At 37.3% G+C, this 16,868-nt stretch overlaps 1 protein-coding gene across 1 annotated transcript; it reads left to right on the forward strand.

Moving 5' to 3' along the window:
• The first annotated feature begins 319 nt into the window (after positions 1-319).
• On the forward strand, positions 320-16,447 carry cyth2 (cytohesin 2). The gene is made up of 12 exons (XM_058746558.1): positions 320-539; positions 2,503-2,653; positions 2,937-3,003; positions 6,600-6,718; positions 7,391-7,471; positions 7,598-7,710; positions 7,935-8,083; positions 9,107-9,218; positions 10,826-10,902; positions 11,814-11,885; positions 12,061-12,215; positions 13,079-16,447. Exons 1-12 carry the CDS (start codon positions 473-475, stop codon positions 13,164-13,166), a joined length of 1,251 nt encoding a protein of 416 aa, XP_058602541.1. The 5' UTR covers positions 320-472; the 3' UTR covers positions 13,167-16,447.
• The last annotated feature ends 421 nt before the right edge of the window (positions 16,448-16,868 follow it).

Consider the following 16,868-nt stretch of genomic DNA (forward strand, 5'->3'; position numbering starts at 1 on the left):
TTCACTATTTTGTAACTTTTTAAGACCTTGAAATGTGGTGGACTTGGGGAAGGGGTTGATGGGGGTTGGTATTTTTGATTTACAAAATAAATTAATGTTCAAATTTAAATAAATGTCGATGTTATCACCCTAAAACCTCAGTTGGTTGTAACAGCATCGTCACTGAGTTACAAACCTTAAAGGGAAAAGTGTTGCAAAACTATAAATTTTCCCCTACTACTGCGTACTAAGTAAGTACTAGTATATGAAAAATGACATTAATGCATAATATTTAAAAATCGCCCCGAACTAAACAGAGTCGCCCTTACCAAGATGGCCGCCGTTCCGGGGCGTGATTTTACTGGCTGAGGCGCAACTTCCGCTCTCGACTCCTCCTTTGTCTGAGTCCTTTCGGTCCTCCGCCTAGTTATTTATTTATTTCCTTTTCGTTTGTGGGGTATATTTTTATATATCCTTATCTCTCGGTTATTGAATGACATTCGATTCCGACACATATATGCCTAAAAGCAAAGCCCCCAAAATGGATGATCTGGACTACAGTAAGTAAAGCTGGTTTAGCGTTGTGTTTGGTGCCGCATCACGACTGTCTGTTTCCTTATTCACATGAGCTCTGGGAAGGCGTAATGTAGAAGGATGCTTGGGTTATTTCAAAGGTTTAATCTCTAATGTCAGCTGTTTGTTGTCACATCTATCGTTTCTGCAACTGTAGTACATAATTCAGCCTCTCATCAGCAGTCATTGTTCTGGATTCATTCATGTTTGGCCTCCTTCAGTTGTTTACATCTGTAATGTGTCTGTTTGGTTTTATCAGAGGCTGAATAAATTAATATCAGCATTGTGTGTTTCTTTGAGGCCTTATGTAATGTTTCTCAGCTGTTCATCACATATCTTTTGGGTGGCATTCTTGGATATTACAGTATTTTTTTTTTTTTTGTAATCTTATACAGATACAGCCTTGTCATAACTTAATTTTTAGTGAATTCTAAGCTAAATTTTTCTTGTCATCATCATCATCAGCCTGCACACTTCATACCTTACTGGAAGATCTTGAAGATAGGCTGGAGGCCTACGTATAGTGACGTAAAAAAAGTCCACATTAAAAACCTGAGGTTTAAATGACAAAGAAACATTGTGTTGAACCCATATTTTCTATTTCTATGTGACTAATCAGATGGAAGTAAATACGTGTCATTGATCTGAGAGTTTTGTGCAGATTGAAGCTCAAGATGCTCTTTGGATGATGCTGGTGAACAAGATCATCAGGTTTTGTTCATATAGCTCCCAGACATTCTCAGAGTCGTTGTTGTTGTTTATTCAACTTTATTCTTCTTTTTCAAAAAAGAAGATTTTTAAAGTATCTATGTACAAATTTAGAATTTGCATTTGAAACAAAAGATGACATGAAATGACAAATCATCTGAATTGGCAGATTTTTTTTTTTTTTTTTTGTAATTGTTAACCTATGTGTTCATTTTTGTAACTGCTGTTTTAGAATAAAAGTGTTCCTGTTTTGAACCTTTTGTAATGAAAAGACTTGAAGTGGGGTAAGGGAGATTGTAATAAGGGATTGATGATATTTTTAGATGGTTATTTTTTAATATTATTTAATTTAAAAGAAAAGAAAGAAAAAATATATATATTTTCAGTATTTGTGCAAAATTGGGATTTGCAGATGAAACAAAAATAGGTTGAAATGACAAAACTGATGTCATTTTTTTGCCTTTAAACATTTTTTGTGACTGCTGTTTTAGAATAAAATATGGCTTATTTTGTACCTTTTTAAATTAAAACACTTGAAACAGTGTGGAGTTTGGAGGAAAGGGATTGATGTGGGTTGGTACTTTTGGTTCTATTGTCCAAATGTAACAATTGTCATTCTGATATTTTGAAGTGCAATGGAAATAAATTGTATGAAGTAGAAAAATGCAAAGCAGAAGCATTTTCATTAGCGATCTCTGACTTGACACCCCATTGTACTGTATATCACTGACTCCGTTCAGAAAGCTGATAGTGTCGTGTTTTTTATTTATTTTAAGTGATTGGCTTGAGGATTTGAGCTGAAGATTGTGAAAATTAGTTTTGCATGGAGGAGTGTCGGAGTATGTGTCTCTGCCTGCAGGCGCTGCTTTCTGAGCTGCTGTGGGTTTGGCTCTGTTCTGTCCTGGCTTGCTCCCTTGAAACCCTCCAAACACCAGCTGGTGTCGTAAGACTCGTCCGTTAGTCCACAGATAGTCTGAATATAAACGTCTCCAGTATGTAAACAGCTCCTGCGCATGTGCAGTGCCCCGAATCATGTTTGCATTTCCATCTCACATCATAAAGTGAATGATGTTAGACACAGGCCCCCAATTACAGAGTGTCAAGGGCAGCAGGAAAACGTGTTAACGTGAAAAACAGCGGGTTCGTGTGAAAGAGGCCTGGATGTATAGTGAATAGGAACGGAAGTGAAAAGCCTATGCAGACCCTGTGTCCTCATTTCGCCTTCTTTCTGTCTCTCCACAGTCCCAGCGGACCTGAGCCCAGAGGAGCGCTCCGAGCTGGAGGAGATCCGCCGCAGGAAAGGAGCGCTGCTTCTGGAGATCCAGAGACTGAAAGAGGAGCTGAGAGAAGCCATTATAGAGGTGGAGGGGCTGGAGAGCAGCACAGAGGGCAGGTTAGTCTCACATCCGCCTGTTTTATTGACGGGAACCGGTTTGTGCTACTGGTTGTTGCTCCAGTGTTTGCTTTATTTCGTTATCCAATTTGCCTTCTCTGATAGATAACAGTCAAATAAAAGCACACAGACGTTATCTCTCAGTAGCTGTGTGTGTACAGTGCAGTCGTTGACATGAACTTGACCTCTCCATGCTGTAGGTTTGTAGGACACTCAAAGTGAGTCCTTGTACTTCACCCCTTAAACGTGAATACAGTATTGACCTCCTCTCTGTTTTTCGTAGTAAAACATTACAGAAGAGTCGGCATGTGGCCATGGGCAGGAAGAAATTCAACATGGACCCGAAAAAGGTGAGCCGTCCTGTAAAAAAAAAAAAAAAATACTAAATTGAGCCATTGCTTACCAGTAATAATATTACAGGGATGCATTTTAATATACGGTTGTGCTCATAAGATTACATACCCCTTGCAGAATATACAAATATGTTAATATTTTTAACTAAATAAGAGGGATCATGAAAATTGCATGTTATTTTTATTTAGTACTCTCCTGAATAAGCTATTTCACATAACATGACATTTATATATATACTCCACAAGAAAAAATAATAACTGAATTCATGAAAAATGACCCCGTTCAATCTTAATAATCTGTGTTGTTTCCATTCTGTTTTGTGATAGTTGTTCACGAGTCCCTCGTTGGTCCTGAGCAGTTTTCCAGCATTTTCTGCATATTTGAACTCTTTCCAACAGTGACTGTGTGATTTTGAAATCCATCTTTTCACACTGAGGACAACTGAGGGACTCATACACCGCTATTACAAAAAGTGGAAACATTTACTGATGCTCAAGAAGGCAACACATTAAGAGCCAGGGGGTGTAAACTTTTGAACAGGATGATGATGATGATGTGTACATTTTTCTTATTTTGTTTAAAGATCACATCTTCACTTAAGAAGCTACGTAAATACTTAAATGTTTCCCAGAAGACAAAATAAGTACAATTTACCCTGATCATCCAATTCAAAAAGTTTACACCCCCCAGCTCTTAATGCATTGTGTTGCCTTCTTGAGCATCTGTAAATGTTTTCACTTTTTGTAATAGCTTTGTATGAGTACCCCAATTGTCCTCCATGTGGAAAGATGAATTTCAAAATCATACAGTCACTGTTGGAAAGGATTCAAATATGCAGAAGATGCTGGAAAACCAAATAATGTGCAGGAGCTGGGGGATTTTTCTGAAGAACAGCAGGCAGTTGAACTGCTCAGGACCAACAAGGGACTCGTGAACAATTATAACAACACAAAGACAGTCGTGGATTATCCAGGAGACGACACACAGTATTAAGATTCAAGGGTGTGTAAACTTTTGAATAGTGTCATTTTTATAAATTCAGTTATTATTTTGTCTTCTGGAGAATAGGATATAAATATCTGTTATGTGGAATAGCTTATTGAGGACAGTATTAAATAAACAATAACATGCAAGTTTTATGATGCCTCTTATTTTGTTAAATATTTTTTGTATATTCTGCAAGGGGCATGTAAATTTATGAGCACAACTGTATATATACACTACCGTTCAGAAATTTGGTTAATGCTTTACTGTTTTTGAAAGTCTCTTCTGCTCAAGCCTGCATTTATTTGATCAAAAATACAGTAAAATCAGCAAAATTGTGAAATATTATTTCAAGTTAAAATATCTGATTTCTATGTGAATATATCTTAAACTGTAATTTATTTCTGTGATTAAAAACTGAATTTTCTGCATCATTACTCCAGTCTTCAGTGTCACATGATCTTCAGAAATCATTCTAATATGTTTATTTGCTGCTCAAGAAACATTTCTGATTATTATCAGTGTTGAAAACAGTTGTGCTGCTTTGTTTTTTTGTGGAAAACTTGATGCAATTTTTCAGGATCTTCTGATAACTAGAAAGTAAATTAAAAAAAAAAAAAAAAATATATATATATATATATATATATGTATGTGTATGTTATATGTATATTTATATATTTCGGGTAAAATAAGTATTGAACGCGTCACCATTTTTCTCAGTAAATATATTTCTAAAGGTGCTGTTGACATGAAATTTTCACCAGATGTCGGTAAGTAAGTAATCCATATACAAAGAAAGCAAAACAAATAAGTTCAGAAATTAAGTTCTGTGTAATAAAGTGATTGACACTGGGAAAAACACGTGCAGAAAGGCATGGAAAGCCAAGACACGAGCTTAAATCTATCAGTAATTAGAAAGCAATCCTGCCCCTTGTCAGTGGAAATTAATATTAGCTGCTTCAGTCTCAACCGATGGCCTTTAAAAAGATGTCTCATGACCAACGTGTCACACAAGAAACATTTCATGATGGGTAAAAGCAAAGAGCTTTCTCAAGACCTTCGCAACATTATTGTTGCAAAACATACTGATGGCATTGGTTACAGAAGGACTTCTATACTTCTGAATGTTCCAGTGAGTGCTGTTGGGGCCAGAATCTGGAAGTGGAAAGAACATCATTTCACCATAAACCGGCCACGACCAGGTACTCCTCACAAGATTTCTGACAAAGGAGTAAAAATAATTATCAGAAGAGTTGTCCAAGAGCCAAGGATCACTTGTAGAGAGTTTCAGAAAGACCTGGAATTAGTATGTATAATTGTTTCAAAGAAAACAATAAGTAAAGCACTCAGCCGCCGTGGCCTGTACGCACGCTCATCACGCAAGGCTCTATTGCTAAAGAAGAAGCATGTTGAAGCTCGTTTGAAGTTTGCTGCACAAGTCTGGTCAGATGAGGCAAAAAATTATACTCTTTGGATGCCATAATACTCAACATGTTTGGAGGTCAAATGACGCTGTACATCACCCCAAAACATCATGGTGCGGCACTGGCAAAAATCATATAATTGAAGGAAGGATGAATGGAAAAATGTACAGAGACATTCTTGATAAAAATCTGCTGCCATCTGCCAGGATGATGAAGATGAAATGAGGGTGGACATTTCAGCAAAACAAAGATCCCAAACACATAGCCGAGGAAACTCTGGATTGGTTTCAGAGAAACAAAGTAAAGCTGCTAGAATGGCCAGCCAATCACCCGACTTGAATCCAATAGAAAACTTATGGAAAGAACTAAAGGTCAGAGTTCATAGAAGAGGCCACAGAACCTTCAAGATTTGAAGACTGTTTGTGTGGAAGAATGGGCCAAAATCACACCTGAGCCATGCATGCGACTAGTTTCTCCTGCAGGAGCGTCTTGAAGCTGTCATTACCAACAAAGGCTTGTGTACGAAGTATTAAATCCATTTCGGTAAGCGTGTTCAATACTTTTTCACCTGTGTCATTCCATTTTATTACACAGAACTTAATTTCTGAACTTATTTGTATTGTTTTCTTTGTATGTATGGATTACTTGGGTTGTTACCGACATCTGGAGAAAAGTTCATGTCAACAGCACCTTTAGAAGTATATTTATTGAGAAAAGTGGTGACGTGTTCAATACTTATTTTACCCGCTGTGTGCGTGTGTGTGTGCGTGTGTGTGTGCGCGTGTGTGCGTGTGTGTGCGTGCGTGTGTGTGCGTGTGTGTGCGTGTGTGTGTGTGTGTGTGTGTGTGTGCGTGTGTGTGTGTGTGCGTGTGTGTGTGTGTGTGTGTGCGTGCGTGTGTGTGTGTGCGCGTGTGTGTGTGCGCATGTGTGTGTGTGTGTGTGTGATATTTAAATAGAAGTCTATGCAACATTGTTAATGTTTTTACTGTCAATGTCATGTCTCCTTGCTAAATAAAGAATTAATTCATTTCTTTTTTTAATATTTAATCAGAAACACTTGTTTCCCTGACATTCATAAAAATGTTACTAAAATATGTCATGTTATTATGTTGCAGGATCATAAGATATATATAATTTTTTATTTATTTATTTATTTTTTCTACATTTTGTCCAATGTTTCACAGGGCATTGTATTCCTAGTGGAGAATGAGCTTCTTAGACACACTCCAGAGGACATTGCCCAGTTTCTGTACAAAGGAGAAGGACTCAATAAAACTGCAATAGGAGACTATCTGGGTGAAAGGTATGGTTAATTATGATCTGTGTTACACTTACATGCTACAATTATCAAGAATTTGTATAATTTTTTATGTCAGTGTAAAAAAAAGGAAGTTTCTAATTGGTGAAAAAAGCAGTAGAAGCAGTTTGATATTTTTGTTGTGAGATAACATGCATGCTAAGCAGGAACAAAACTGTATCAAAACTATATTTTAGATGCTCAAAAAAAAAAATAAAAAGCATTGCATCTAATGGTCGATTTGCATGTGTGTGGCTGAAGTGGCAGTGCATTTGAGATGAATTTAAAGACAGGCTTCTGTGAGGGTTTTACCCTGCAAACTGTCTAACAGCTAAAGAACAGCATGCTAATTACAACATTTATTTTTTAATAATTTAAAACTAGCCTTGATGTCACTTCCTTGTATCGTTGCAAAATGTAAACTATATTATCACCCAGCTCTAATTGCTAAATGCAACTAACTATAATGCATGAAGATATTGGATATTGTAAACATTAACATCATGATTTCCTTTATTTTTCTACACAAATGAATTTGATTTGACTTAATCTCATCAGTCGTGTAGTTAATTGTAGGCTAGACAATCATTGTGATCCATCCCTGCTGCTTATATTTAGTCAGAACCAAACATATTAAAACAGAGATGTTGTTAAAATATGACTCTCCTTCTCTTTCAGAGATGATTTCAATATTAAAGTATTGCAAGCTTTTGTTGATCTTCACGAATTCACGGATCTGAACTTGGTACAAGCACTTCGGTAAGACTTCTTTTTATATTTGCAACTTTTCTGAATGTTTCTTCATTAAAAATGTATATGGTTGTTGAATAGTTGTTGTGCAGTGCTTGTGTTCCTGATGTGTCCGTGCGTTTATGTTTACTGCAGGCAGTTTCTGTGGAGCTTCCGCTTGCCTGGTGAGGCTCAGAAGATCGACAGGATGATGGAGGCTTTTGCACAGAGATACTGTCACTGCAATCCTGGAGTCTTCCAGAGCACAGGTCTTGCATGCAAACATAATAGCCATTGGTGTTACTTCACTGTTAGTCAGAACTGCACAGTATAATCATAACTGAGTAGGCGTTTCTGGATTTGACAGCTTGTGTAATTCAGAGAACATTTCAGAACTTGTCGACCACAAACCAAAGGATTTTATTGTTAGAGAGTTAGCCTAGAGTAGACGCACCATGTCTCTCTGTCCTCAAACTTTGTGTTCTCCTCGCAGACACATGTTACGTGCTGTCGTTTGCCATCATCATGTTGAACACCAGTTTGCACAACCCCAACGTGCGGGACAAGCCCACGGTGGAGCGCTTCATCAGCATGAACAGAGGCATCAACGATGGAGGAGATTTACCAGAGGAGCTGCTCAGAGTGAGTGTGCGCCCGCATAAGAAATCAGCGTTAATGTCTCTTCTGAACTTTTCCCCAAAAAATTTCCAATGTTAAAATAATGAAAACGAATGACTTCTGAAGTGCCCTGTGATTTCTGTGATGTGGAAAACTTAGACGGAATCACAGAGTCCAGTCATAAAAATAGAATTTACTGTAGAACGCAGAATGTCACTGAATTTGGCATTTTTTGCATGAATAAATCAAAAGTCTATACGTTTAATCAAATCATTATATTATGGACTTGTGTCTGTGAATGTTAAAATGCAAAAAGACTGCTATGGCACTTCTCAAAGTCATAATAATTATTAAATTTAATTAGTAGCTATTTTTAAGAAATATCCCACAATTTTTCTTTCATGTTTTAATTTTAACAGTAAACTGTGCAGCACTTTCTTTGCAAAAACCAAAACATTCTTTGATTTATTAATTTTTAAATATTAATTAAATAGGGGGTTTTTTTATGCCTTCATTTGATTACCACCATTTTTGGTAATACATTTGTATTAAATCATGAATCCAGAAAAATTAAAACATACAGCACAAATTTTCTGAAAAATAAAACATTCCATAAGGCCCTGTTATTGTAAAAATGTTAGTAAATTATTGCATTGTTAAAGTCTTATGAATTCAGTTTATTTGTTTGTCACAACTGTTGCAGTTTAATCAAACCTTTAAAACAGGACCATAAAAATATTAAACTTAATAAATTGTTGTAAAAGTTTCATGATTTGAATGAATTTTGATGTGCTTTTTGATCACTAAAAATTAGTAAAATATAATCCAGAAAAATTACAATGGGGAAAAAATAGAAGAAAAATGAAAGAAAATGTGGAATTAGAAAAAAAAAAAATGTAATTTGGGCATAAATACAGTTAAAATGGCCTTATTCAGGTCTCTGTGTCGCCCCAAATCACAGTCAGTGTGAAAGACTGTTGTTTTTTTTATAATAATGGTTCACATTAAATGTTTTCTTTTAATAATCACTGTTATTGTCGTCTTCAGAATCTGTATGACAGCATCAAGAACGAGCCCTTCAAGATCCCAGAGGATGATGGGAATGACCTGACGCACACTTTCTTCAACCCGGACAGAGAAGGCTGGCTCCTCAAACTGGGTGAGTCTGTCCTGATGTTCACCGGGAGCGTTTCTGTTTCACTGAAGTGGTTGGCAGGGTCTCAATCATTGCCGTCGCATGATTTTCTGTTATTTCATTGCTGTGCTTTGCTCTGTTTTCCTAAAAAATAAAAAATTTTAAAAACCCTAGCGAAACATCACTTCTATGTTTGGCACTTTCAGAGATTTACTTTCTTTCTGCATGGCGAGCTCTGTGATCTCTCAAGCACTAAAAGCTTTTAAATCTTCTTCCCTCTCCCCGTGTCTCTGTGTTTCTGTTTCCTGTGATCCGTCCCCGTTCCCTTTTTTCCCATCTCTTCTGGCTCCTGCTCTGCTTGACCTGTGATTTCTCTGCTGATGCTGGTGCTGTCCACCCTTCAGGAGGTACGTACAGCCTCTTCTCCCTCACTAGAACATCTCATAGAGAAGCACGTCTCAGATTGCTGCTGAATGATGTTATTAGTAATGTTTGGAAAGCATCATTATTATAGCATTTATGCTCCAGACATAATTCCTCAAATAATGTAGCTTGTTGAAGAGAAGTGTGCTGATAGTATTCAAGGCTTCGTTACATAGTAAGCGTTTGGAAATTTCACACGTTTCTCAATCTCTGTGAACACTTGAACTAGGGTTGTTCTGATTCCGATACTAGTATCAGAAATTCCACCGATACCACACACAATTCTGGCATCGGTATCGGCGAGTACTTGAACCCATGTACCGATCCGATACCATTTGCTTAAACAAGATATGTAACTAGTTATGTCCGCTAGCTTTGCTTGACGCTGCAAATCGGAAATCGATTCCAAAGGGAAAAAGGGTATCGGAACATCTCTAACATGAACCATGCAGTTTTTACCATGGTTACATGGCTTTATAAATATTAATGACACATTTGTACAATAAAAAGGACAATTTGTTGCTATTATTTTCGTATTGGCCTGACTAATGAAGCTGAAACAACATAAGTGCCACAAATTAATAAGATAAAACATAATAAACAGACACTTCACTTGTTAACTGCATTTAGTACATTACATTTTCAATCATATATCATCTGCAGTTGGTTTATAAAAGATGTTTTAATGCACGCTTTGGCAGAGTTTTTGTTACATTTACACTGTTCTGACAAATAAAAACACGCTTTAAAATGGTGAATCATTTTGCAAAGCAATTGATTCAATCGATCCAAAGTTGAAAAAAACACGTCCCATCACTAGTGATCAGATGCACCATTTTCCTCTGCAGACCTGCAACGTGACCTGCGTCTGACATAAATACTCCCAGAGACCTGGAGATGAGCTCTTTTGACTCTTGCCAGTAAACAGCAGCAACTAACCAGTACTCAGGCAATCACTCCCCACACATTAGCATCGTGCTGAAGAGTTTTGGACTGGCCAACATGGCAAACATCACCCATCAGGCCTAATCGTCCGGTTCATTTAGAAGGAATTTAGTTTAGGTTTTATAAGGCAGTATACTCTACTAATAATATAACGTGTGTAGACGTGTCTTGCTGTATCTGTGTAGTTTAGCAGGCTGACACGGAGGAAATGATTCATCTCTTGTGTGTTGTACACCTCTAATCCGTGTAATCTTCTTCCTCAGGAGGTCGTGTGAAAACATGGAAGAGACGGTGGTTCATTCTGACTGACAACTGCCTCTATTACTTTGAGTACACAACAGTAAGTCAAGAACCATATCGACATATTTCATCTTAATATGCAGCTCTCTTATTTGTATAACGACTTTATATAACAAATACATTTATTTTTTGGTAATTAGCCTTTTATTAAGCAGGATAATGAATCATGATAATTGTCATATCAAAATTGGGGCCCTGACATGAAACTGAATAAATAAATGGACATCAACTTATTGTATTGTAATATAAGTGATTTGAAACAAGCTCAAATATGTAATAAATCACTGGCTCCGGACAGTCAGTTATACAGTTCAGCATAATTGTGTGAAATTATTTGACCACAAAATCCTGCAAATGACCAATCAGAGTAAAATATTCTAGAGATCCTTGTAGTAATTGATTGTACCGCATATTATCCCTTATGTAGACTACTGTTCATAAGCTAGGGGTCAGTAATTATTTTTAAATGAATTTAATGCATTCAATTGGTGAAAGTGATAGTGAAGACATTTATAATGTTCCAAAAGATTTAAAATGAATGCTGTTCTTTTGAACTTTCTATTCATCTGTGAATCCTGAATAATAAAATGCATCACAGTTTTCACAAAAATATTAAGCAGCACAACTGTTTTCAGCATTGATGATAATCAGAAATGTTTCTTGAGCAGCAAATCAGCATATTAGAATGATTTCTGAAGATCACGTGACACTGAAGACTGCAGTAATGATGCTGAAAATACAGCTGCGCATCACAGAAATAAATTACAGTTTAACAGATATTCACAAAGAAAATGTATTTTGTTTTACTGTATTTTTGGGAAAATAAATGCATCTTTGGTGAGCAGAAGACTGGCTTTGTAGTATTTGTACTAAAAGGACTGAATTGACCCATAATAGCTAGTACTGACTGTGTGTGTGTGTGTGTGTGTGTGTGTGTGTGTGTGTGTGTAGGATAAGGAGCCCAGAGGCATTATACCGTTGGAGAACCTGAGCATTCGAGAGGTCGAAGATCCCAGAAAGCCAGTAAGTCTGTTGACATTCTCATTACACAGTCAAATACAGCTAATTAAATATAACAATGTCCCTTACACTTTTCATAGATCAACTGCAGGTTTCTTTATTGACCATTAGGGCTGGGCCGTATATCAGAGACGGATTGTGGGCTCTGCTTGTTGATGGTGATGTGTTTTCTGTGCAGAACTGTTTTGAGCTGTACATCCCTAATAACCGCGGGCAGCTGATTAAAGCGTGTAAGACCGAGGCCGACGGTCGAGTGGTGGAGGGAAACCACATGGTGTACCGGATCTCAGCTCCTACCCCGGAGGAGAAGGACGAATGGATCCACAGCATCAAGTGAGTAAACCATCAGCGGACACGGCATGTGAAAGAGATGAGGATTATTAACAACAAGGGGCCCGTATGGAAACATTTGCACCAAAGTTATTTAACCTGATTTCAGTCCAAACCTTTATCAGCCTCAAATGTTTGCATAACTGAAGTATATTTGCATTTCCTGATAGGAATAGCAGTATATATGTGCTAGTGTACTTCTCAGGATACAAAAATGAGTTTAGCAGATACACACTTTAGAAATGTAGATTTTGACCTCACAAGCCTTCCAATACGTCCCTCGCCAACAGAATATTATAAGTTTGAAATTTGCTGCGGATGAGATGAAATTCTGATGCTGTAACAGCATAGCAGATATTTGCATAAAATGATTTAAATATCAGTTGTCACGCTATATCTCCAATAATATGTTTTAGTAAGATGATATTTAAATGATCAAAAAACACATAATGCAATGCAAGACAATGATGATTGAGAGATGAACAAATACACGTTCCTCAAAAGATCCTGATGATGACTGATTTTTCTAAAAAAAAAAAAAAAAAAAAAAAAATGATTGATGGAGGATCAAGTAAAGCTGAGCTGCTTCAGTCCAGTAAGTGTTCATCTGGAAATATGACTGCAGTTATTCTGACGTTTAACTGATCAAAACCAGTCAAGATTTCACAGCAAAACGACACGTGAAGCAACTGCACCAATTACACTAAAAAAAAAAGACATGGAGTAGATTGTGCGCGACAGGTTTAACAGCAAAGTGTTAATCATGCAGATCATTAGCGGAATTAGAAATGTGCATATGAATTATGATAGAGTATCCATAACGGGTTTAAGTATGGCACATGAGATGATCTTGTGTTTGGTTTCAGGTCTGCTGTGAGCGTGGACCCCTTCTACGAGATGCTTGCAGCCAGGAAGAAACGCATTTCCCTAAAGAAGAAAGAAGAGCAGCCCTGAAAGTCCTCCATTCCTCCTCAATCCATCCATCCATACGCTCCCTCCATTCTCTGGGAAACCAATGATCCTTCGTTACGGTAGCTCTCATCAGACCAATCTGTTATTCTGGTTGTATGGAGAGATGGATGTCGTTGGGAAACCAGAGCGTCGTCATCTTCAGTTTGGATTTCAGTGGTCTGGACTTATTTCCATACTTCTACACTTGCACACTACACAGTGTTATTCACTATCACACTAGTCTGTACAGACACTCGCTGCATTATGCCGACATTCTATAGGACTTCACTGACAAACATAACGTTCATAAACCTGCATAAATCTCCATCCTCATCTCACACTCCCTCCGCTCTCACATTCGGTGGCTTTCAACCGCCGTTCCTGTTATTTACAGCATTTTACTGTGAAGTTCTTACACAAACAGGGTAGACGACCAAACAGCCTGATGTATTCTTCATCACCACCATCATCATCATCATCATCAGGGACGGATCTAACCGAAGCTTTAGCAGAGACGAGTGGGACGTTTTGTTCACGCTGAAGGCTTTTGTTAGTTCGGTCGCTGTTGAGTTACTGAGTCTATTCTGCTGCCTGTCTTAACGTTATTTTATCTGAACTGACACTATTTATCTCGGACTCGTTTGAGTTTATTTACATGTTATAAATGAAGATGTAAATGAAGGTCATTGCTATTCACGCTATTCATCGAGACTGACGAGCGTTACTGAGCTGAGCGTATCACTTCAGTTTACCTGCTAGTTACATATCACTTCAGCATATCTATGAAACAGGATATGCGTTTTACACTAATGTTGGTATCGGCCCACCGGTGATGTCATTTCCTGTGCACAGTTGATGACAATTGTGTTGAACTTCACTGACGACCCATCAGAACATCTGTAGAAATGCACATCATTATTTGTGAATCCTTGAATAAGCTCCTTCACCTTAAGAAACGAGCCTTAAACGTCCCACAGCCCTGTTTCTGAATGTCCTTACACTAGTGTTTCAACTAAACTAACTAGGTTTAATCACAGGGGCTGCAAAACTGTTCTTGGGGGAATCTCACGAAATCATGTCCAGATTATACCACACACACTAAGAAAACAGATTTTGTGTGTTTTTTTTTGTTTTTGTTTTTTTTTAAAGGCTGATTTTTATGTATTTATTATTATTTGGCATTATTTCCATAACTAAGCACATTTCCTCCTAGATGCATACAAGCGTTTGGTGGAATGAATTCTATTTTCTTATTTCTCTGAAATCTGGAATGAAATTTGACTCATGATCTTGACCGATTTGGTGAGATTCACTCTCGTACTCTTTCCTACTACAAGCAAAGAAATTTAAAAAGATGTTATTAAAGGACTGATTATGGTAATTTGCTGAAAATGTACTCACCCACATTCGAGATGTTTTTCATCAGGTTTGTAGAAATGTGTCTCTGCATCAGTGTCTCAGCAATGGATGCTCTGCAGTGAATGGGTGCCGTCAGAATGAGAGTCCAAACAGCTGATAAAAACATCACAGTAATTCAGAAATGCCTTAAAGATGGATTTGTTTAACTTCAAACTGTTGAAAATATGAGTCCATAATGACGCTTCCTCCGGAGAATCAGTCATCTGGTCTGAATCAGGAGAGAAATCAAACCCCGTTTACAAGCCGAAACCGATCTAAACAAATATGTGGCTGGATTTTGATGTGGACTTTTTCACTGGAGGAAGCGTTATTATGGATTATGGACTCGCAATTTAGTTAAAAACATCTTAATGCTGGACTTGTTTCAGCTTTTGTCTTCTCCAGATGGACTGGAGTGGTGTGGATTATTGTGATGTTCTGACGGCACCCATTCACTGCAGAGCATCCATTGCAATGACGCATTTCTCCAAAACTGTTCCCATCAAGCCTGAGAGTAAGTGCATTTTCAGCAAACTTTCATTTTTGGGTGAACTATTTCAGTTTGAAGTCCTATCTTTCAGAATGTGTGTTTGCTATGGCAGAGAAAGACGTGTCCGCTGCTTCATCCCCATGAAAGATGTTTTTCTCTGATCCCCGATCCTAAGATATGTGCCAGACGATGCGACGAGCTGTATTGTTGCTTGTGTGAAACACTAGTCACTCCTCTTACTCAGTGCTGTTCAGTTTGAAGGAGTCCATGGCAGCTTTTTCCGATGTACATGATATTTTGCCTTTTCTGTTTGTAAATACATGTTGTTATGTTGGTTTACAACACACATTGATAGCATTTTTTATTTATTGTTTTTCAGTTCTTTCTTTCTATGTGAGACATAAGGATGGGGGCTGCATGTTGTACTGAACCGAAGCGTCTTTCTCCAGTGTTTCGGGCGACTATTAGCGTTCTGTATTTCTAAACTCGCGAGAACTTGCTGGGCAAAGAATTGGCATTGCTGTTAAAATAGGCTACAGATTACGAAGCGGAAACGAAATAATCCATAAGATCTTTTAAAATGACTGATCATACAGAACACTAATAGCGTCTGTAGTCTAACATAATAACCGCTCTATTTAAATATACTAATTATGAAACGGTCAATACTGAGAGTTGTTTAGCAGTGCATTTTGCTTGACTTTTGTGATATTTCCCGATTAATATAAAGCTTGGCTGTAGTAATTGAGACCTATTTAATAGTTTGGAGTTAGAATCCATGTTTATATGGCACTTTACTAGAGTTCAGCACAGTTTCGACTAAACCACAGCTTGTTTTGCTCTGTACGAGTGTGTAACTAGTACTGCAGTTCTTAACTGGTTTAAGCTTTGCTGCACATGTAAAGGATGCCAGTATACAGCATCCGTACCGAATCGTTTGAAGTGAATCTGCTTCACGTTGTATTGTATGCGAAGCCACAGGCCGTCCGTATGTGACTGAGAGACTCCAAGTGTTAAATGGCATCAGCTGCGGACTGCAACAGTACATTCCTTGATATAAGCTATGCGTTTAAACTCATATTTCGGGCATGACGTGGTCTGATGAAGACGCTAGAATGACTTGAATATGTTTTGGAGGCTCTGGAGAAATATGGGCATTCTTGATGAGAAGTGCAAAGGTGCCAAAGCCTTTCAGCTAGTCTGTGAATACAGTAGGACAAATGAAAGCATTTCCTCTTCCTCCTCTTTGTTTTCTCTCCCGGCTTCTGATTGGCCACAGAATGGTACAGATTGTTGGAAAATTCATGTAGCAAAATGAAAACTCAGTTATGGTACACTGGTGCCAATCAACTCTAATAAACAAAATGGATAAAAACATTCATGTTGCGTGTGCTTTATTGATCGCTGCTGGTGAATCGTATTATTCCCAAACAGGGGTACTTAGAAATATTTGTTTTGTTAAACATAAATAGAAACTGAGTATGCAACCTCTATTTTATGAGAAACCATTTTCATGAAGTTGTAATTTTGTGTAAAACGCAGGATTTTTTTCAGATGTATATAGTTTTTTTTGTTAATATTTTGATTTAGTTTTTTTTTTCACTTTAATTTTAAGTTTTTATATATATATATATATATATGTATGTGTTTACGTAGTTCTTATTCATTTTATTTGCTTTTGTTTGTTTATTTAGGGTTAGTTTTAGTACTTCAAGTTAAACTAGACCAAGATGTGAAATGTTTTCTTTGGCAAGAATATTATTTGTTATTTATTGTTTGTTTTGTTAAACCTACAAAAAAAGAAACTATGAATATAC

This window comes from Onychostoma macrolepis, chromosome 16 (assembly GCF_012432095.1).
Source record: "Onychostoma macrolepis isolate SWU-2019 chromosome 16, ASM1243209v1, whole genome shotgun sequence".
NCBI lineage: Eukaryota > Metazoa > Chordata > Actinopteri > Cypriniformes > Cyprinidae > Onychostoma > Onychostoma macrolepis.